The sequence below is a fragment of the Catharus ustulatus genome, chromosome 6, assembly GCF_009819885.2.
Source record: "Catharus ustulatus isolate bCatUst1 chromosome 6, bCatUst1.pri.v2, whole genome shotgun sequence".
NCBI classification, from domain to species: domain Eukaryota; kingdom Metazoa; phylum Chordata; class Aves; order Passeriformes; family Turdidae; genus Catharus; species Catharus ustulatus.
The window spans coordinates 52127085-52150900 of NC_046226.1; the positions used below are offsets into that span (position 1 = coordinate 52127085).

General features: G+C 41.6%; 1 protein-coding gene across 1 annotated transcript in view; it reads right to left on the reverse strand.

Annotated features, from left to right (window-relative positions):
- TRIM66 (tripartite motif containing 66) overlaps positions 1–23816 on the reverse strand; it is a 43530-nt gene that overhangs the window by 2232 nt on the left and 17482 nt on the right. The window contains exons 5-17 of the mRNA XM_042779398.1: positions 23559–23675; positions 22639–22753; positions 21723–21869; positions 21512–21629; positions 19728–20572; positions 18616–18777; positions 9986–10252; positions 9557–9785; positions 5436–5496; positions 4570–4744; positions 3448–3740; positions 1839–1962; positions 508–582 (exon numbers count right to left, since the gene is read on the reverse strand). Of these exons, the coding sequence (XP_042635332.1) occupies positions 508–582; positions 1839–1962; positions 3448–3740; positions 4570–4744; positions 5436–5496; positions 9557–9785; positions 9986–10252; positions 18616–18777; positions 19728–20572; positions 21512–21629; positions 21723–21869; positions 22639–22753; positions 23559–23675 (2728 nt within the window). The remainder of the gene's footprint in view (positions 1–507; positions 583–1838; positions 1963–3447; positions 3741–4569; positions 4745–5435; positions 5497–9556; positions 9786–9985; positions 10253–18615; positions 18778–19727; positions 20573–21511; positions 21630–21722; positions 21870–22638; positions 22754–23558; positions 23676–23816) is intronic.

A 23816-nucleotide genomic window follows, 5' to 3' on the forward strand; every position in this document is an offset into this window, starting at 1 on the left:
CAAATTTTATCACATGGTGCTCTATTGTCACAATAGTGAGAGTCTCCATCTTCCTTGAAGCAGACATCTAATAATCCAAATGTGGAGGTCATGGATGAAGCAGGTATCTCTACATCTTCCCCTGCACAGAGTCACAATTTCCCTCTTTGTGCATAGCACAAGAAAAGAGGGAGTTCAGGGTTGCTTCTAGAGCAGACCTCTCTTTTGACAGTATAACATTCTCCATGAACATGGCAAGTCAATTTTTAAATTACTGGAATCCCTCGCACACCTTTGCCATTCTACCAGTTTGTTAAATTGGCACTCAAACATGGCCTGAACACTGGCCAAACATTTCCCTGCCTCTGGCCTGACACCTTCAAGGCACTTGGAAGAGGCAAACACTCACCCTTCCCTAGGAAGCAATGCTGCTCAGAAAAAAAAGCCCTCATGAATATCTTTTAAGAAGACAAAGGAGAAAGTGAGGTTCTCTGGATTCCCTCTGATCCCTGCACATGCAGTACTTACCAGGGGACTGACAGGTTCGTGGAATGGGAGGCTCATACTGCTGCAGAACAAGGAAAGCACCAGCTTTTCACACTTCTGTGGAAGCCAAAATCAAAACACATTTTAATTCAAAACAGGGGAGTTTCATTCTTGCCTTTGGTTAATCAGTCATACTAACAAAAAGAGAATTCTCATATAGACTGTCCTTTTCTGATGCAAAATGGCACACTTCACTCTAGGCAGGGGGATGTTTTGCCTCATAGCACTGTTATACCTTGGAAAATAAGGATAGTCAAGAAATGCAAGAAAAGCAACATTTTCCTGGAAATTCTTGGGAATTAGTCACTACCATTATTTATTTTGTGCACTCCAGATCTATTCCTTGACTCTCAACTGAAAGAACAACAATGTGAAAGAGTTTAATGGGCAATGTTTCCCACTCATATCCACTCATACAAATCCATGTAAGTTGACAGTACTGTATGAAAACCATTCCTTTTATCATCATTAACTTGTAAAACACTTAAACTCACGTTTGGCTCATTCATTAGTGGAAAAAAATGCACTACATAAACATTATAAGCCATATTTTCTCACAAACAATGGAATTTTAAATCAGCTCAATTTTCTAAATAGGACTTCACTGTTTGAGACCCAAATCCCAACAATTTTTGCCCAGTTTTACCAAATCTAGGTACAGGGCAGCTCAGCTCTGCACTCAGTTGTGTGGACTCCTCCTCTCTGTCCCATTATCACCAATATACACACGAAAACTATTTTAAATTTGTGCTTCCAGATACCATGGACTTTTAGAAAAGGTGCTTATTTAATGGAAGATTTGGTAGAGAAAATTAGCAACAGGTATGTAAAGTGATAATCTTTCCTCTAGGCTGAGTTAAGAGCCTAAATATCTTCAAGGGAACTAATGGGACATTAGAAGACTGTATGATGATATCAGTCCAACTGAAAGTCAAAAAGTGTCTTCATCACAAAAATGGCATTGCACTGGCTCAAGCAGATGTCTGAGAAGGTGTCAAGTTTTAAAGGAAAAAGATTCAGTGTCTCAAATCAGGCAAAACTGACTCATGGAAGCCCTGCTCTTAAGTATGACTTCCCTGTTCAAAGTAGAAAAGAATTCCACATCTGCCTGCTTCATCTTTCTATAACATTTTAAACTGACAGCAATGTCCAGAAAGAAGAAAATTATATAACCAAATAACAGCAATGCTTTTGTTGTATTTACGACTGCATAGCAGCCAAGTGAAAACCATCACCTCTCTCATGGGAAACCAAAGCCTCATGCTGAGATCATGTGGCCTGCTCTAGATAGTGCAGTGTATAATGATTCCCACCTTCTGGTCACAGTCACCAAGGCCATACTGTGCATTGTAGCTGTGGCTGTAGCGTGTGTTTTCACAGTCATATTCCACCTCTGGCTTCACTGGATTACGGCAAAGCGAGCACACCCATTCCCCCCTGCAAAACAAGAAACCAAAAAACTCCTGGGGAGTTTTTTCCCCAACCTTGTCAAACAGCAAATCTCAGAAATCACTCTTTGGGGAAAGATTCATCCTTAACTAGCATTATGATAGCAGGCAATCTGAAGCCCATTGTACTAGATATTCTTCACCGGATTTGAATCCAGTTGGAAGTATAATCATTTTAGATACTACTCACAGCTCTTTTTCTGTCATAAAGGAAAACTACAAAATTGTATTTGAAATCATCTACTAGCAAGCAGCATAGGCAGTTGCCCTGATTCAAGTTCTGCTTTGAAAAAAAAAATACTAAGGAAAAACAGGCAGGAATTGGTTCATAAGACAAGCCCAGACCCTTTTGATATAACTGAGATATTTATTATCAACTGATATGATAATTGACATACTTATCTAATAAACCAGCATTATCAGAAAAGGTGTGATAATACACAGGTCCCCAAACCAAACAGACGATCTTGCAAGGGCATGTGTTTCCATGTTAGCAGATGCATTTTCAGAAAGCTCTTGAAGAATTTCATGAAGGCAGAACATTTCTAGAACATCAGGGTCTGAATAACTGCTGATGGCAATATATTCAATAATTACAAATATAAAACTTCAGTTAAGGGAGTTAATTTACTTCATGAGAGTTTAACTTTGCCTAGAAAGAAAAAACTTGGTTTTCACATAGCTTTGAAACTAGAAGGTAATAATAACTCCACTATTAGAGAAAAGAATGAAAAGCCAAGACCTGAAAAGTCCTGGTTTTTGAACAGAAAGGAGAAACCAGAATGTCCAAATTATTACCTTACAATGTATTTTTCTCAGCTGAGACAATTATTTGAGCATGGCTCAAATTAAGGAGACTTTGGTTCCACTTGGTAATGATTTATAACAGAATTCAGAATTGCATACCACAGTAATGCACATTATTCAGTCTCACTTTAAAGTTTGGTATGTGGATGTGTATCTATTTCTGGTTCATTGCATAAAATCTATCTGTGACAAGTTGCAAGAGAACACATCTTAGGGAAAGCAATGACTGAAATATTTCCACAAAAGCCCTGATAATCCTATATTTCCCATAAAATTTGCTAACAAACTGAATAAAAACTCACTGATCGTCCTTCCATTGTGCTAGTCCCTGTTTTGCCAAGAAGAGCTGATATCTACGCTCCAGATGCTATCTGAGAGTTAGGATTTTATATTTTATTTTTCTCCAGTGAGTTATATGAAAGTTTTTTAAGTTCAGGTCTGCCACCTCCTTTGCACTGGCCAGTTAACTGCAGAAAGGGCACGGTGGCAGGAAACAGTTCTTTTTCATAATTTATCTAGCTCCTAGCATGTAAAACAAAAAGGTATCAAAAAAGGCAAGTGAGAGATGCGGCCCTTGTACAAGGCTGAAACATCAATCCCTCAGGATGTCTTCTGGCCCCAGGCAGTGAGCAGGAACAGGTGGTAGTGAAATGTAATCCATACTCACACTGGAAAGCTGAGCAGGGCTGGAACATGGCAGGAGAGATGGAAGACCTTGGGGCAGTGATCACAGCATAGCAGTTCTCCTCCATTAAGACACACAGCACAGAAATCCTCATTTTCAATTGGACTGACTTCCTGAGTTACTGGGGATTTTTTCATGCTGGAGATGCCATTGCTGAGCTTCTGATCAACAGATGGAGATTGTGTCTGTCCTGCAGCCTGAGAGATGAGAAATCTCCTGTCCTCCGAGTTCTCATCTTTGGACTTCTGTGCTTCAGCTGGACTATCTTTATTTATCTTCAAGGAAAAAACATCCGGGATCACACAACCATCATTTTCACACATCAGTATAAAGCATCATTGGTTATCTGCAGATAACCAGGTACTTGGAAGGCACAACCACCAACAATTTTCCAGCAAGTGTTTCCAAGTTCCTCTCTGCAGTGAGCTCTGCTGGGGATGGCACTGAGGTTCAGCAGCCCCACACTCTTGGCATTTGCCACTGGCTGGCCAGGCCACCTTGGTCAGGTCATTTCCTCCACCCAGCACAGTGCAATAGCACTGTGAGAGAGCTGTGCAGATTCTACAGCACAGGGGATACAAATAGGGTATTCTACAATCTCACTTGCAAATTTTATGACAAACAGCTCAAACCCACCACCATCCCCTCAAAAAGTCCCAAATATAAAAACAGTATAGATCTTTTTCCCACCAGAAATTCCTGTTCCTCCTGTGGAAAGAAGTTCACACTCAAGACTCCACTGAAGCAATAGATTGCAAAGCTTTTAAAAATCTATTACACTGTGATTTCTGGGATTGGTTCCTATCACTCAAATATATATTCAGGCTAGTTTTAAGCCACTTATCCTGTGTTTGTAACCAGACAGGTGAGCCAAGTTATTCCTTAGTATATGAAAACACTACAGACTTCTCAGAAATTGAAGTTGCAGCGAGCTCCACAGCAAGCTCAAAGCTGTGTTGTCTTTACCACAACCCATCACAGAAGTACCTGAGGGCCAAACAAACCAGCAGATTTTTTTTACTGTACCATATTCCAGAAACAGCACCTGCAAACCAGTGGGAGGAAGAGGAGAAGGCAGGTAAAGCTCAAGGCAATCCCACTCACCTTTATAGACATGCTTGAGGACCGTGTCCCACACTCAATGACCAGGAGGAAATTACCCTCCTGCTCATTGTCCTGGGGCTGGAGTTTAAACACTGGCAGCTCCCCCACCTCCGAGGCAGATATCTTGAGACGCTCCAGTCGCACGTAGGGGACCTTCTGCTCCTTGGGGGCAGCTCTAGAGTCAAAAGGACGCATGATTAAATTCAGCCACGTTCCACAAAATTCTCCTCCACACTCAGTTTCATGCACCTTTTGTTGTTTGTGCTCCTTCTCCTTTGTAACTGTGACTCTGGTGGCCAAACAATGGAAGCCTTGCTATTTTTTTCCACAAACCAATTCTTTAGGAAATGTGAATGCGATCACTTTAAATTTATTAAATGTGTAAATACATTCCTAACTCTAGAGCTTTGCTCTGCATATTCTTAATTACCACAATTAAAGTAATATTTTGTACTTTTCAGTGTGGTTGGCTTCAACAGGAACACAGCACATCATCAACTTTACCATATTATCACAGCAGTGGTGGAAAATCAAATTTTATAAGATTGAGGTGATGTTAATCCTGTTCCTATGATATCTTTTTGTTTTCATTGGGGCTTAACTTCTTCTAATGGTTCAAATGAGATAAGTTTGCAAATATTTATTCGTTCTGGAAAATTACACAGAAATACATGAATTCACCGCTTCCTTTCCATTGTTGTTTTCAAGTTTGAGGGCACTTTACAACCTTCAGAACTATTATCTATAGGGAATCTAGAATTCTTTTTAAGTTCTCCATCGTCACTAAGTATGACAAATTTTACAAATACATGCATAAAATTTCACAGCCAGTGCTTTTATATTTAAAAAAAGAAAGACTCTGCTACCTGACATTCTGATTGCTTTTCATATCCATTTCAAAATGTTCCTTTTCACAGTTATTGGAATCTGGAACAGAAGATAAGAAAACGAATAAAATATTTATAATATCACAGGCAGATTAGGGTAGAAAGTACTTCAATATTCATGTACTTCTGACTGGTGTTTAATATGATATTATAAGTGAATTATGGAATAATTTCATCTATATGTATAGAAAATGTGCATGCTATTTTCTGTTCTGGTGAGAGTCTTTGTCTTCCTTTTCTACTTTTAACCACAGCTTCTGTTCTAAAACTGAGAAGCATACATTAAATATTTTGTGGCATTTTTGTGGAATTCCCAGGGAATTCTATATGTACACAGCCATATCACATACACCCACATACATGGAACAGTGCAAGTAATCCTCCTTGCTATACAGCCTTCACTTGAGAAAAACAGACCCAAGGAGGGCTGAACCCCCAAGGATCAGGAAATCTTTGTGGTCTCCTGCTCCCCGCTAAGAATGTTCTGGATAATTCCAGTTATTTGAAAACAGGAAGAAAATCGTGTCTCCCTTCTGCCACCACAGGACAAAAGTTACACTATAATTCTTTTCTTTCCTCCAGCCTCTGGGACATATAAACTCATGAATTCAAAACTGTCTGCTAGATGAGCATTTAGCTGTAGCTTTATGTAGCTATAGCTTTGACTGACATTAAACACAAGTAACAACAGTTCTAGGGAGATGGAACAGGATAGAGACAAATGTCCCAGTGGATGCCCTCAGAAATACAAGTTCACTGAAAAAAAATTTCATAATCTCACCTTGTTTTGTTAGGAATTAGTTTGACATAGCCAGTACAAACAAGAAACAAGCACAATATCATGGTTATCTCGAGATAGGAAAGGGCCAGATAAAGATGATTTTTAGAAGAAAATCTGGTTCAGGTAAATAGTACCTCAGTCATGGCTTGAAAGCAATGTGCTTCTAAGTACTCTGGTTTTTTCCAGCCACAAGAAACGATAAAACAAAGACTAACAAGGAAAGGTGCATTTCACATCACACCTAAGGCATTATTCACTTGTGATTATTGCTCAGGTGAAGGGTGAGTAGCCCTGCCATGGACAGATTTTCTGAAGGGAGACTGAAGGAACAGCTCTCATTGCACACTGTCAAAGCAGAGGATGTTCCAGTGGTGCTGGGATCGTACATTGACAACATTTACATCAGCAACAGGACCCATCAAACAACAGTGCCTTTAAAATTTGTGGGAAACACCCAGTTAGAGGGGTTGCACCATGGAGAATTTTTCCAGTTAAAAATAGATCTTAGTGCATCAGAGAAAAATACAGTAATTTCACGAATACAAGCCGCATCAATTTGACAAAAATTTTGTTGGAAACCCGGAAGTGCGGCTAATAGTTGGGGGCGGCTAATCTGTGAATAATTTTCTGACATTTACAACCCCAGACGTGCCAGTCAGGGCGCCAAGCCAAGCACCGGCCAGTAAAAGCCGGCATTTCGCGATTGTTACAGTGTTACTGTGTTGCCCTGGCTCCCTGCAGGCAGCACGGGGGGCGGGGAGAGAGGCGGGAGAGCTCTCTTCTTCCCTCCTCTGCCGCAGCCCGGGGAGAGACGGGGGGGGCCCCACGCCACCATTGCCGCGGCCCGGGGAGGAGAGGGGGTCCCTGTGCCACCATTGCCGCAGCCCGGGGAGGACGGGGGGGGGGGCGCCGCCATTGCCGTGGCTCGGGGAGCCGATGGGGGCCCTGCACTGCCATTGCCGCGGCCCGGGGAGGAGGGGGGGTGCTCTGCCCCTGCCCTCCGCTGCCGTGGTGGGAGCAGGGAGTGCTCCGTGCCCGGCCAGTGCCGCGGCGCGAGCGGGGCGCTCTCTCCGTGCCCGGCCGGCGCCGCGGCGGGAGCGGGGCCGGGGCGAGCGAACCCAGAGGCAGCAGCCAGCCCCGAGTGGCAGCGCCGGGCTGGGCCACCTGGCCCCGTCAGCAGCCCCTAGCGGGCCGAGCCTGCACAGCCTTAGCTCAGCCAGTAAACCCCCCGCCATGCCGCGGCTCTGTTACTATTTGGCAACTTTGTTGCATGCGGGTCCTCGCTGCGAACGACAGAGCGGCTTCTATTCAGGTGTGGCTTATTTATGGACAAAAACCGAAATATTTGCCAACACCCAGAGATGGGGCTTATACTCAGTGCGGTTTGTAGTCGTGAATTTACTGTAATCTCTTAAAGCGGTAAGACTGAACTGAGATAACTGTACTCATGAAGGGTCAGATGAATGTAATCCCAAAGGCAAACAACTGGCTAGGAAAATGTTCTTGGGAGGAGCTAAGGGTTAAAGTGGGCTGTTCTCTGCAGGAGTCGACCACCCAATGCTGCTGTTGCAGAAGAGAGGAACGCCATCCTGCAGGGATCCAGCAGCAAAGAATGTAATGCACAAGGAGCTGATTCCCTGATTCTGCATGGCACCCCAGAGGCCTCAGCTGAGCACTGCATTTGGCCGTGGGCAGCACTCCTTAATTGCAGAGAACCCAAAATAGCACTGAGGAATGAGGTGGTTTTGGAAAAAAAAAAAAAAAAAAAAAAAAAAAATCAAACCCCTGACCCATGAAGAGAGACTGAAACCATCAGATTTGTTTAGTCTAGGAAAGAGAAGAGGAGGGGAGGGTGTTTATGCAAGTCATAAGAAAGAAAAGTGGCCGTAAGAGGAAAAATGATCATACTTTGTACAATTTTTTACCACATCCTGTGTGCCTAGGATAAGAATTATTTAATTTTAAACTAAGTTGAAATGTTTAGGTCTGCTATTAGAAAAGGATGAGTCACTGGAGACATATCCCAGAAGGAAGGAGGCTGGGCAGCACAGCATTGCTGAAGCCAGCAAGTCCTACCTAGAGCTACCAGCAGAGTTAACACTGCCTTTGCAGCAGAATTCATGTTTTATGGGGCACTGGTGACTGTAGCTCCTGAGGTCTCCCCTCACTGCACACCTTAAACACTGACAGGATGGGAATTGCTTGCTCCTGATCCTTGTGAAAAGGGGGCAGCACTGAATTGAACACTCAAGGCTTTCCACCCTCCTGCACAACAAAACACCATTTTATACCCAGCAAATCTGTGGCACCCACTGCTGACAGTGAGAGTGTGAACACTGGGGCTGCTCCTGCGTGTGGTGTCACACATCCCACACCAGACACTGCATTGCTGCTCATCCCCAGGACCCTTCAGCCTGACTGGGGCACAGTTTTTTAGGGGCACTCCTGGTTCTTACAGCTCACACAAATGATTGTGGCATAATTGCCATGGCTTGGCACAGGACACAGAAGAGAAGACAAATACATTTCCTTGGCTCACTGGGCTAGGCCTCCTTTGTACTAATTAGAATTCTCTGAATAAAAATACAGCACAGAGAGAGAAATATTAATTCATCCTTTATAGAGAAACGCAGCCAAATATTGGCATAAGTCATGGGATAACAGCTTGATCCTGCAATCCCTTGTTTGCATGAATAGTCCCATTGACTTGCAGGGTTTGCAGGAATGAGGCTTTACAGTGTAGCACGATGTTGGCAATTTGCCCATGAAAAGAGTTAAGTAAAGTCTAATTCTCCATTAGGGCTGAAGAAACAGGCCTTGGCTGAAGGGAATGTTCCACAGCAGACAGAGCCAAGCAAAGGCACATGCTGGGCAATGTGTTCACAAAAATTTAGTATGCTGCTGATGTGAAGGACTTAGCAGAAGGCACATTTCATTTCGGAAGTAATGTGGGGTTTTTTTAATTGAATTTGGACTCTTCAAACCAGCTCTTCAATAGTCACAACTGCAGCTCTCATTAACAGGAGTGCTTCTAAGAGAACTAATACTCCAGGTACTTCACACAGTCACACATTTCTGCTTCACAGATGAGGAATGTTACAAATTCAAAGCATATCATTTCCATGTTTTTCCCCCACAAATGAGATCAAACACACTTTTCCACTGGATTAAGTACTCTGATAACATTTGAAGCTTGCTGGAAAAGTACATTTACATGTAAGTATATTAATAAGCATATTGCTTTGCCATGCTTGCACTGCACAGTGTTAAGAAAGAAAAAAAACCCAAAACCTAAATGAAATAATTAAAAGTCTGGTACCTTCTTTGCTTCTAGATTGTCTCATTCTGGCATTCACAGGCAGGAAGGAAGTGTTGCTGGGCAGTTCAGAAGGAGAAGTGCAATGCTGAGACTTTTTGATTGAAAGATTAATAGGTTCTTCCATCACTTTTTGCATAGAAAGAGTTAATTCATTAACTACCTCCTGCCCAGCAGTAGCCAAGCTGTTTTCTAGAAGACAATCCACAGCACTGAGGTCTTCATTTTCTAGCTGTGGGGGGCAGGGGAGAAAGAAATGCAGAATTCTATTATCAGCTTTCTTACTTTTCACGGCAAGAAAATCATTTGTAATCAATCTTCAAAGATAAGGAAGACTTTACCCATTGAAATTGCAGTTTATTTTGACCAACAATAACATGCTATAAATTAAAGTGGATTCCCTCTCAGCAGAGGAGCTTGAGCAATCCCTACCTTGCATTTAGTGCCTCCCTGGAGTGCATCCCCTGGTGTGAGGCCAGCAGGAGCCCCAGGGTCACTGGGAGCCCTGCCCAGTGCCAGGCTGTAGCTGGGCAGGGGCTCTGGTGCAGTGTCACACTCACAGAGGGCGTTTGGGGACGGGTCAAGTGTCACAGCAGCTGCACCTTTCACCTGAGGGTCAGCTGAGCCAGATAACCTTGCTGGAGATAATTCCATTTCTGTGCTGTTTGGAAAGCCCACAAGGCTTAAGGATGCTGAATGCTGGGAAAAACAAAAATAGGGGAAAAATGCAATATATTAATAAGCTTTTCAGCAGCAAAATGCTACTGTTCTCTCTATAATAGATGAGATGCTTGGTTTCAGCTTGACATAATCAAACAGTTGTGTCACAAGGGCTGTAACAATCTATTGCAATCCTATACTATTTCCAAAAGCTTTAGATTCTCCACCATTAAAATTTAAAACTGGAAAAGGACATAACTGAGTTACTCTTCTGGTGCTTACAAAAAAATGTCTTCTTCAGACCAATTCAAGGGATTCTGATTTTTAACTCCTACAATGATTGGGGAATCTATGTAGAACACTCTACCAAATTAATCCTTGACATAAACCATATTATTTTCCATTAAATTTTCCTAGAAGAAATAAGATTCAAATCAGAAATTTTGTCATTTTATTAAAAGATCATCAGATCACTTCATTCAGAAAGAAGATTCAGAAGATAGATGATCTAACACAAGTACATGAAGTTATTGCTCCTGTTAATGATCCTGGAAACTTTATGACAGTGAGTCGGTTCCATTAAAACCTAAATCATTTCCCCTTTAAATATCATAGATTAAATGCAGAAATATCCTACATGTACTAATGAAGAAACACGTCCTAGTTTCCAAATAAAGGGAATATTTACCAAAGTATCAATTTTTACTGTCTCATGTTTTGCCACTACCAAACCACAGAGACACTGTCACACAAACCAAAGCAAACCCACTCATCCAGGTGACTTCCCCAAGCTGCCTCACATCCTGGAATGTGGGACTATATGGAAAACAAGACTCTTCTAGCATCCAGGTGAAGCAAATAGAAGCAATTCTAGGAAGTGTACAGATCTGCGTCACTCAAATATACAACTTTCCCTTGATTTTACCATAGTTCATTGGTGTTTCACCCTTTATATTTGACTGACTCTAATCCTTTTCATTTGACTGCTATACAGTAGATAGCACTCATTTTAATAGAAATGGAGACAACAGAAATGTGTCCATTGCATCTGAATTAGAGTTGAAATTTATTGTTGCACTTATTTCTCCGTTAGAGGTCTGTGACTCAGAAGTGAATCTGAGATAGGACCCTTTTCCTAAATTTAATTAGTATTTTCCTCAACTTATACTCCGTTTGGGATTTTGATGCTTGTGCCCATCTTAACCCCACAGTGGTAAAGACTGCAGCCTAGACTGAGCTGTCAGATGTGTCTGTGTGAATCCTGCTTCATGCCAGTCTTGGATTCCTCTGCTTGCAATGCGCAGCAACTCTGTGCTAAGGCAACACTGCCCACAGGCACCAATTTCCACCTAACAACAGAGGCAACTTAATTTCCTCTCTGTCAATTTGCAAGAGATGCTACAACGGGAGCTTTGCCTGAAGAGTGACCACTTAATGTGATGAGACAAAATATGCTTGCATTTGAGAGAGAAAGAGGTCAGCTCTTCTGCAGAGCCAGGGGAGGTTTGTGCTATGCTATCACACAGAGCTGCTTCAAACTGTGCCTCCATGCAGAAGGCACCCCAGGGAGCACTGGGTTGGGAATTTGCCATTGTCCCCCTCTTCAGTCAAATGGACACTCCCAAATCTAAGCTGTCTGAGCTGTAACAACCTTTTGGAAGCAGCTAGAACTAGTCACACATGCTCTTCCATGAAGATGTTCTTCTAGGAGAGTTCTTCCATGAACTCTTCTACATTTGAGCTGAAAACCAGAGCACAGCCAATAAGAAAATGCACCAGAGCAGGCCCAAACTTGCCATGCAGCCTGTCTGATAGAGCACTCCTAAGAACGTTGAGGTTTCAAACCAAAGTTATCCCCATAGGTCAACAAGGAATCCACTTCTCACAGCCACACATCCTAAAGTCCACAAAGATCAAAAGTATTTATTTGCAACCACAGTTTGCTGGCGATAGGTTCCTGCAATTGCAGTGACCTACCAAGTACACGTTTTCCTTTTCATTCCATCACTCATTTTATCACAAGCCTTTTTCAGATGACAAAATTAACATGTGATTTGTTCCCATATCACTCCCAAAAAACTAAAACAAGCAGAATTCATGCTTGAGTTGAAGATGAACTGTAATCAGCCCTTGCCTTTTCCCCTTATTTCAAAGTCCACTGTGAGCATTAATTAAGACCCTGTGAGGTAATTAAATATTTATTTAGTCAGGTTCTACAAAGCATGGAGTATCCACAAATTCCTGAGTCAACGGGAACTACCCTAGAGCTGCACTCCATTGGGAATGGGCATGCTGAGGCATACACGTGGCAGGCACACCACCCAAATTTCCCTAATTTTGCGCCCAAGGCAACTGGAGTCCTTCTGGCCATTCAGTTCCCCCAGTCACTGCCCACATCTTCCTTGACTCATTTAAAAGCACGTGCCATCACCTCACATAGTGAGACCTGACCCTCTGTGTGCAGCTCAGGTGAAATGTTCCCCCTCCTAAGGCAATGTAGGATCACTCCTGGCTCCAGTGACACAAGTTTACTTACTGAGAGCAGTCACTGGGATGACTCCTACTGAAGGGAAAAAAAATATGGAGACACACACGTAAGATTTGGTTATAGCTATAATTTTCAGAAAGGTGAAATTGAGTTTCATTATGTGGCTATGTCCTTTTTACTCTTCTAGCTAGCATCAGTTACTTCAGAGATCTTTTTAGATTATATAAGCCAATGTAAAACCTCATTCTTGTTAAAAAGAATAATGAGGCCATCAAACTGCCATCTGTCTTTCCCTTGGGGCAAAAGTTAATTTTGTGGTTATTTTAATGATGAAGCAACATTATGATCTTTCAGTGCAAAATATTAAAACTCACAGTTAAGAACAGACACATTCCATCCTGATCCATGGAGCTGCTGTCAAGTGTGAAGTGAACAATGCACTGGGAACAAGGCTCATTAATAGACTATTAATTCACTCCCTAAAATAATCATTTCTTTTGCCATTAGCAAAAATTTCTCTTTTCCCTTGACAGTTCAGCTAGTTTTTGCAAATGGGATGCCTGTAAAGGATTTATCTGTTTTATAAAAGCTCTATCGCTTTTACATTGCAACATTTGAACAACAACAAGCATTAATTATGCTCTTGGGCAGAGGGTGGCTTCAGCAGTTGGTTAATTTTGAACTTTTTGACATTTTAATGTACAGTCTGGCACATTGAACTACATCTGTGTCACTATAAATGGAATTCTCATTGTCTCATAATTAATTTTGGTCTGATGGTCCTTAGAATAGAATGGCAGCAGCATCACCACCCCAAAATGCCTCCTACCACAATTTTCTTAGCTATGGCAGTGAAAATTAAGAAAAAAGAACATGCAAAGTGCCTTCAGAGAACAAAAAATAGACATATGGTTCAGCTCAAATATTTCTTTTCTCACTGTTGCATTCAAAAAAGGTCCAGTGTAAACATGCAGCACCAATACAGAAGAATTCTGAGAAGCAAATACTTACCTTGAAACAGTGGGATTAGGATTTGTTAGGATTGTTTTGGCAAAGTCTCAGGGCTGTTGACATTAAGTGCCACTGATAAAGGAAGCTAAAAACTGGGGAGCACCAATTCTCTTTGCAATGGGAGAAACACCACGCTGCAAATGGTTGCAGAGTAATGAACGGCTGCTATTAAGTGGAGCAATCCCCCTGGCAGCTCATTATGCTGGAAGGTTAAACAAATGTACTACTCCAACCCAGTTGCTTAACACAGCAGCACTGATAACAGGCTGCACATGCTTCCCATTCCCAGCTTCAGAACAGAATCCGAAGGATTTCCTTTCCGCTTTCACGGGGAAAAAAAGAATCCAAATCTTCCTTAACAATTTTGTCTGAATAAACCGGAGCGGGCTTAAAGCGGAAGGAGGAAGAGATTGCATGGAGCAAGCAGCATCATGTTTTATTTATCTTCCTTTTTTCAGGTCAAAGGAAAAAGGTTTTGTAAAATTAACATTCTGGGAAATGTACCTAATTGCATTAAGCATGAAGGCATTTGCGCTGTGAGCAGTTCAATTCTATAAAGTAAAAGAAAAAAAAAATCACATTCTGTTACTTTAGAAATTTATAGTACCCAAATCCCAGGTTATTATTTCCTTTATCACTAATTCCTCTAAAATTAATAATCATTAATGGGAAGAAAATAGCAAAAACAAACTCATTTTTGTCCCATCTGAGATCTGAAGTTCTAGGGTTTGATATTAAAGTATTATTACTTTCAATCACTAAGTAATCACAACATTGCTCTGTGCAATGCTACCATTAAATAAAATCTGTACTCTGTCCTCCAGCCTCCTTCCCACAAATCTCATGTGTTTTTAAAGAAAGAACTGCCACCATACTAGTCTTTCATGAAATGCTACCAGCATATACTGGGAATAAAAGAGAAGCCTCTCTGAGTGCTTTGAAGAGTGAACCTTGGATACCATGCAATATTTCCTAGGATTTCCCCATTTCAGGTACTCTATGGTGCTTGAGACAGACAGAGCTCCTCAGCTAAGAAGCTGAAACTTGTTTTGAATCAAAAAGAATGCAACAAATATAATGCAACATTTCCACGTGTTCACATTTTGGTTACTCTGCCCCAAAAATTATCACAACCACAAAGTATGGGGAAAATGGTCAAACACATGAAAGACCAAAATACAGAATGGCTTTCGTGAAAGAAAAACCCAACTCTAGAGAGACAAGCAGTCACTTCAAAAAGAAACTTTCAATAATAAATTCAATATATACCTATAAAATACAGACCTTATGAATGGGGTGAATACAGAGTGATTATTCCTAACACAAAAACTAGAAGGTATCTGACTGAACTCTTGGGCAAGAGACTTAAGGAAAGCAAACATAGGAACTTCTCATGCAATGCAAAACTTGGTATAGAATGCTGAAGAGTATTCTACACCAGTATTAAAATGGACTCATAATAGTGAATTGGACAAATTCACAGACAAGGGGTCTATAAAGAGCTCTAAACCACAATTGTCTGGTCAGACAATCCTTGAAGTGCTGGCTTTCAGAATCTGGGAGAGTGGACCATCAGTTTACATTTATCTGTTTCTGATGCCCTTCCCTAAGGACCTGCTGTTTGTATATTTGTATAGGATCAGATCAGTGATAACTTACTAATACATATTCAGAGACTCACTTCAAGCAGAAGATGAATTAAGAGGTAAGGGTCTTGCTCCAAACTACAGAACAGGGTGCACTTTGTGGAGTGTGAGGAGAGATGTGCAGTTGGTCCTGCATCAACACCAGTGTCTGTTGCAGTGGTGCCTGAGGCTCAAATTACAAATTTGTGCTCTAGGTGTACAGTAATCATGACACTTCTTCAAATGCTAGATGCAGATCTCGGGCTCATCACAGCCAGAAATGACAATTAGATACAAGCAAACAAACCAGACTGTATTCCTGTTTTTACTCCTGAAAACACAATTAGGCCCAAAATATCTTATTATTCTTGCCTTTATTCCAGAATAGGTGACCTCTCTAGTCCTGTGCACAAATTAATAACTTGATATCATCCTATGTAAAAGCAGCAAGATCATATCATTGCAGAAGGTTGGTAACCCTTTCCACAAAACTGGTAAACTAATTGAGTGCTCATTCCTTCACACTGCAACTTAGCAACTCCACAGCTTGTGTAAAACCTGTCTGCTAGAGTTTGGCACAACTCCCTGGAAATGCGGCGCAGGTAACATAAAAGTCAATCAGAAATTTGTTCTGTCTTGCAGGCATTCTTACTAGAGAGGTTGAGAATTTGACAGGCATGGAGACAGAAAATCCAAACCAGAGGTGCTGGCTATGTCAGTGAAGTATTTTGACAGAGGAATAAGAAGAGAAAACTCTATCCATTTTCCACATCAACAGAAAGCTTTCATTCCTAGTGTAGCATCCTCAAAAAGGTACTAATCAAACCCAGAACTATACAAAGTGCAACACTTGACTTATACCAGTCAATACTCTAAGTATAGAAACATTTATTCTGCACAAAAACATTAATTCACAGAAAAAGAGTAATTAGAGGAATATACAGGAAGACAGAAAGACTGATAAAGTATCACCATTAATGTTCCAAAATGAGCAAGACAAATGAAATCTATCCCAAACTAATTAAATCATGAACTACTAAGAGCATCTTCTCTATATTGCTTTACAAATAAATGTAATTCTGTATGCAGACAATTTATCCAGTTATTAGCCTATAATATCAAATTCATACCATGAACATGTTTCAAAATTAATGCACAGAGGTTTAATTACATGAGCAATCAAGCCTTGCCCCACTCCAAAATAAAGGAAACCACTGAGCTAATGAAAGCTTTATTTCTGTATTTTTGGACAGATCTTGACAATTATTTTACTAAACAGTTAACTCAGGTGCACACTGCTTTCTCTTTAATGAAAGAACCTCAGCAGACAGGGAATTATGTACTCCAGTAGGAATTCTTTGCCCAGCTGAAGGCTGGCAGAGTTCAGAAGAAATGCAACACAAGGCCAAGAAGTCCAACAGCAATTATTCTCCACAAGACAGAACAGTTCCTCCTCAGGCAGGTTTATCTATTTTCTCTACCATATTTTCCAAGTATTTCAGACTTGTCCACATTCACTTTATCCACATCTTCCAAGAGGATCTTGAGAGAGATGAAATGTTCTGAATTTACCCCATGTGAGAGCACATGGACAAATAGCAATGCAGAAATTTTTGTCTGGAGATGAGTGTGAAAACATTTAATCAGGTGAACCAGATAAGAAAGAACAGATATTCCCTTGTTCTTAAACAGGAACCAATCTACCATTTAAACTCAGATTTAATCCAATTTCCAGTAAAAGCACTCAGACATCTTTAACGAGCATTCAAGAAAAATATACTTCAAGGGTTTACTTGCTGCGCTTTTTTTCCTTCATCATTTCTAATTTGCCATTTGCAGAGCTGTCAGAGCTGTATCTTCATCCCACCCAGATGTCTTCATCCCAAACAGCTCATTAGAAGAGATTAATACAAGCAAAGATGGGGTTCTGCAGCTGTTAAACATTCTCACTTCTTGAAGAGGTACCAGGCACCTCAAAAGAAACATACTCCCACATTTTCTGCACAAGAGCATACACTTCCCAACACCATTAGAAAAAAATTCTTTTTTCCTTTTCCCTAGAAGTATCCTCCTTTTGCCACCTTCTCAACTTCTCCAGTAACAAATCAGCCCTTTCTCCTTTATTTCTCCTGCTTTTCCCATCAGACTACACTAGTCTCTCTCTTGCACATCTGATCCATTTGCTTTCCTCTTTCTGACATTTCTTGCTTAAGCTGTTGGGAATAACCTTCCATTACAGGTCCACAGAACAGATTTTTTTGTGGCTTTCAAATCTGATTTGCACACTGCTTCCAGGAGTGTATCTCTGCAACTCCCAAAGGGATCTCCAACAATTCTCTAGATGGGTATTGCATCATAAATATGTTGCATCAACAAAGTCATATACAAAAGACGGAACAATAACTTGCTTTTTGAGGATAGAAAGGAAAGACAAGCACTTCCACAATTTTCCACAGACAAATCCCAAGGAAAAAAAAAAAAAAAAAAACTATGAAAGTCTCCTACACGGTACACAAAATGAGTCATGCACTGAAGTAACATGATGTGTTGCTTGCAGTGTTTTAAACTGTACAGGGGAGTAAAAGGCAGCTTCTCTGCTTCAAAAGCACAGATGATATCCAGAGCCAGGGTCTACTGATAATTATTGGCCTTCCTGGTTGTGTTCATGCTGCTTCTTCAATGCAGAAGAAGCATTGGTCAGAGCCTCAAGTAGGTGAGACCAAAGCCTGGCTCTGTTGTGTATTAAAATATTCTAGATATACAGAAATTGTGATTTTTCAGCTTATAACAATGAGAACAGAATTTAAGGCTCCCCACCTTCAGCAGTAATTAATGGTGCTGTTTCTGGGACAGTTGTTCTGAAGACTTCTCAGGCCTGATTTCATCAGCACCTCTGACTCCTGCTTTATTTATTTTTTCCAAATTAACTGCTTCTGGTACAGTAGCTAGCAAGTCCTAGTAATTAAATCCCTAGGCACAGGAGCTACACAGCATTTAAGCAGGGAAGAAATAGAGCTGTTTATTTGCAGTGCATGTCTAACAACCATGCCAGCCTGACCTAAACACTACCAGCCTCCAGAAGAGCTGCTCATCCTGGCACCTTACTGGGAGGTGCACACAAGATTAGGCTGTGACTGTCTCCCAAAATTTATAAGCCATTTGGCTGACTTTTACTGCATTTTGATTTTTTCCACCTGATTGCAAACTCCAATGCCACATATTCAATATTATCAAATCATGTTCTACCTTTATTTTTTTTTTAAAGAAGTTCTTTATACCTTTCTCACAGGATGGAAAGTTGATTGCTGCAGTGTGCTCTCAGGGGAGTGGCTCCTGCCACTGGCTTCTTCATCTAATGATTGTGGCAGAGAGGGACTGTCACTTTTGTCCAGAGGAATGACAGACTTCTGGGCATCAGCTTCTGTGGAGCTCTCACCGACCTACAAATCACAAACGAGAATTTGTCTGTTCAACATCTCACAAAGAAAAACAGCAACAAATTCCCATCAACTCACTGCATTATGACAAGCCCAAAAAGACTAAAACAACAGATGTTTAAGCAGAGAGACAAATGGAGAAAGACTTCTCTCAAATACTAAAGAAATCTTTAAAAAAAGACTCAGTACAGCTGCTGAAAGGCACAGCTACACCAAAAGCCTGCAGTCTGCCCTTGCAGATTTTTCACTTTGAGAATTACTCAAGGTGGCAGCTCCACTGAATTTACCCAATGGGAAGTCCGAGTCACTTTTCCACTGTTTTAAATTAATTTCCAAGTCACTTTATTCTGCAGCTGATCTGCCTTGTAGCTTGGATGCTGACCACCAAGCACTGTCCCTCTTTCCAAAGAGGGATTCTTACTAACAGAGGAAAAGGGAGGAGATTAGCCCTGCTGACAAAACTGCAGCACAGCAGTGTGTGTGATATGATGATAATCTTAAATGACATGATGCAGCAGCAAGAGAATGGGAAATAACTCTCAGACCAAGAAATGGTCTTCACTCTCTTCAATAATAATTCAGAATCTTTTTAATGCTTTTTAAGGACTCAGTGCTTAATGCTTCCAGTAAAAAAGAGAGTTGAAATGCAGAGTGAAACTACTGCAGTCCTCCAGTCACCTATTGACAAAGGAGGAGTGATGGTGCTTTTATTCTCCCACATTGCTGCTCACCTTGTCTATGGAGAGATTCAGATCTTTGGGCTCCAGGGTGGTTATGCAGCACTTTACAGAAAATTTCAGCCCAATCTGCACGAGGCATGAAGCCTCCCTGCTGCATACACAGACAAGACACCAACAAAAAGCTCAGAGAATGACATGAAACCTCAAAGGTGTGTCCAGTTTCTGACCTTACACTGCCTAAATGCAGTAGGAAATGACTTTGAGAGAACCTACTTGTGCTTCATCCTGGACGTGCTGCTGCGCTGGGGCTGGCTGCCGCACTATGTAGTTGATCTGACCAACTATGGTCTGCTGGACGTGCTGAGGTGGCTTGGTTTGGTTCAGCTGCAGGCTGGGCTGCCCCTGGGCCTGCAGGAGAAGTTCCAGATCCTTCTTCATCTCCTCCAGCTCCAGTTGGTGGTGCATGATGTCCAGGCTCTGCTGGATGACTTGTTTGTGGGTGCCCTCATCGTGCCCCGGTGGGGGGGATGCCAGCGGCACCTGCGGCTGCTGCGCATGGCTGGATTTCATCTTCTGGAGATGGCCCAGCTGCACTCCCACAGCTGGTGTCTGCAGAGAAGCCTGGGTGGGGATGCTGTGAGCCTGCTGAGCCTCGTGGGGCCCACCAGCACAGCCCTGGTGCAGCTGCTGGGGTGGGAAGGGCTTTCCCACCCTCCCGGACATGTTCTCCGGCTCCGAGCGTGGCTGATGCTCCAGTCCAGCCTGCGGCACCTTCCCGGGCTGGGGGACACCCCGTGGGTCCCTGTCCTGGTGCTGCAGGCTGTACTGCAGGGGGAAGTGCTGCTGGTGAAGTGCAGGAGGCTGGTGGAAGCCCTTGTGGTGGGTCATGTCTTGGTAAGAAGGGTGGGCTTTGCTTGGGTGAGGGATGCTGAGGCAGTGGGAGCAGCACAGGGATGCGGAGCACTGGAGCGCAGGTGGGAACTGGTGGGGCTGGCTGCTCTCCAGCTGTGGGGCTGGAGAGTGGTGCCCATGGTACAGAGGGGGCTGCAAGCCTTGAATATTCCCACAGAGTAGCACATCTGGGTGAGAAGTGTGTCCACCTTCCATTGTGAAACCCCCTGGAAAAAAAACAGCAAATTTACTCCCCCCTACAGTCTTGAAAAATTTATACAATAAAAATTGTACACAAGGAAATGGTCTTTGTTCACATTTCAAATATCAAAGATATTCAAATATCTTATCCAAACAGTCTGCCAGCATACATTCAAGACAAATTTTCCAATATTTATCTAGTTATTTCAATTCACACCAAACTCCCACTGATGTCAGTCGAACTCACGGTCAAATTACCCAGCAAACACTTTGAAAAATTGACCTTATTTTATCTTAACTGATGGGTATGGCTTGCACTTTCATTTTTTTACTGAAGTATGAGCTTATCTTCTCATCCATAAGCACAGCTACAAAAGACAGCTTCCGGGGAGCAAGCAACAAAAATAAAAGGGATTAATGTTATGTAGGTGAGACTTATGAAATGATATTGTCCATGCCTTTCATCAAGAGATTACTCCCTGCAACACTTCTGATAGTGATTTACCCCTTTTAGGTTTTAATACCTTAAAATGGGAAGGCAACTGCTCTTTTAGGTCAGTGATCAGCCCACTGAGTTGAATTTGCAGTAAAACCCATTGCAGTTGGGAAATCTGTAGCTGCCAGGAAACAAAGCCACAGTACAGACATCTGTGTACAGGTAACACTGCAATTATTGCACAGTCAGTGTCTCAAAGCCATCTTTGTGCCCATCAATTGCAAGTGTCTCACCCCTGCTCAGCTCATTTGGCCACTAGGACAGTGAAAGTAGCAGACGTCTCAATGGTCTTTTGGTGAGTGGATATAAATGGAGAGAAAAGCAGGAAAGTTCAGTCACACTCACTTTTCTTCAGAGTTTCAACACTGGATATCAAAACAAAACAGGGGAGCCTGTAGGGGAGGTACTGTGTTATCTACATCTGTCTAGCCTGGCTTTGGGCATTTGTCTGTTATTATAATTTTCTTACCCAAATTGGAGAGTTGCTTAGTCCAGTAGGAGGGATCCCAAGTGAACCTGATCTTCAGAGGAGGGCCCGTGTCTGTGTTGCAGTTTGTCTCCAGCAAGCGCTGGATCTGAAACACGATCTGGTGACACGTTAAAGGACAATGATTTCACTCACAATTCTATTTCAGCAACACATTAAAAAAAAATTACTTCACAACAAGCACTGCTCTTACCAGTTCCTTACTGAAGAGAAATGGGATGGTTTTTTTAGTACACACAGCCCAGCTGATGAAGTTCTGGACGTGTTCCACCTGTCTGCCTAAAACCACAACACCTTGCAGCTGCTGCTCCAGCCTCTGCCTCCTCTCGCTGGTGATCTTCTGTTAACAACATGAATCAGTAGAAAAGGGCTGGCATTCTTCAGACACACATAGCAGATGCAATCATTGGCACTGCATTATGCAGTACTTGCAGCAATACTGTTCTTCACAATCTCTGTAAACTGCTGATCACACAAAGGAAGCAAATCCAACCCAGGAGGTAAGTCTGAATTCAGGAAGAGCAATGCCTTCCCCAGGAGCAAACAACCTGCATCATTCTGGCCTTGGCTTAACAAAATAACATAACCCAAGAAAGCTGTACAAGTTAGATCAAATTTGCACCAGGGCCACTTTCTTTTCTGGAAATCCTGATTAGCAATTTTTCTCCTCAGCACATTTCAAAATTAAATCTTACACATGTCAACTGGACATGCAAAAACTGAAGAGGCAAAACTCAAAAGTTCTGTTACAGAAATAGACCAAAGAATCATTTCTGAAACAGGGTATTAATTGTGCTGCTGGTGGGCTCCTACAAATTAAGCATGAAAATCAGAAGCTGGTTTGTTTTCTAAACACTCAAAAGGTGCACACATATTCTCTGTAAATGCATTAGAAACTGGGGTTAACTCATGATAAAGAAACATTTTGCCACTTTGCCCCAAATCTTTGTCAGCCATTGATTCAACATAAAAAAACCCCAAATATTTGAAAATACAAGATATGGGACAATAACTCCCCACAGTCTATATTCTTTGCACTGGCACTGTTATTAAATTTAATTTAGTTTGACTTCCCAAGGTATATTCCCAAATAAACTAGCCTTACTTACTTCCAGTTGTTCAAGGAGGACATTTGTTCGTTTATCAATTTCACTCATCAGAACCATCTTGGCCATTTTAATTTGGTTTTCCACCTTTTTGTATAGATGTTTTACTTCAAGCAACCTATGGGTAAGAGGTACATATCCCTGGATGAGCCAGCTGTGTGTCATTTATTTACATGTAAGCGTCATTGGCATTCAAATATAATGCCAATTAATCAGCAGCTATTTGCTACAAGAACTGATCTGTCTACTGACAGAACTGCAGTGAAAGTTGTATCATTTCCCTTCAATCCTCTCCACTTCTCTGAACCCTGACCACCCCTCTCTGGATATGACATGCTAATGCTGATGAATTCTCTCAAACATCATACCAAGAACAATCTTTAGCTCTTTTTCAACAAATACATACATAACATATCCAAAACTTCCAGTTTATGTTAGATTATAAACAGGATAAATAGATTTGTACTAGTGAAATGGTTTTGTTAATGCAAAAGAGAGATCCAACAGCTACTAAATGCATAATCAACAGCTTAAATGCAGTTCAAATAATTAAATATTGTCATTTTTACATTCATCTTGACAGCAAATGCGCCTTGTTTTGAGGTTTCTTGAAGAAAGAATGTATCTTTAAAATGATCCTTATTTGTAATACTGCCAAATTCTAGTTCAGAAACAGATTATACAAAGAAATCTTAACACTGAAGTCAGCTGTCACATGCCTTGGAAAGGGTATGGAATCATGTATTACAACACTATGACTTGTCAGTACCACTTAAACATGAATTTGATATTCTTAATCTTCCCATTCTTTTCTACCCTCCAAGAAAAAAAATAGCAGCTGCATTTAATTCTGTTAACCTACATTTAGTGAAAATCTTTTTTTTATCACTTACTTTCATAAAATAAAAAAAAGTAGTAATTACCTGTCTTCAATCTGTTTAGCTGAAACCTGAATCCCATTTTTTTTCTCCTCCACCTTAGTTATGACATTCTCCAGGATAATTCTCTGGTTTTGCAGTGCTTCATCAAGGTGCCTAAACCTGTGGGCGAAGAGGAGATGCTCAGCCCCTGGTTTTCCATGCTCATGAGTGAACAGGGGAGCAGTGTGATAAATCACTCGTGGGTGAGACAGCTGGACTGGGTTTGCTGTGGCTTTTGGATTCAGAGCAGCTGCAGCCATG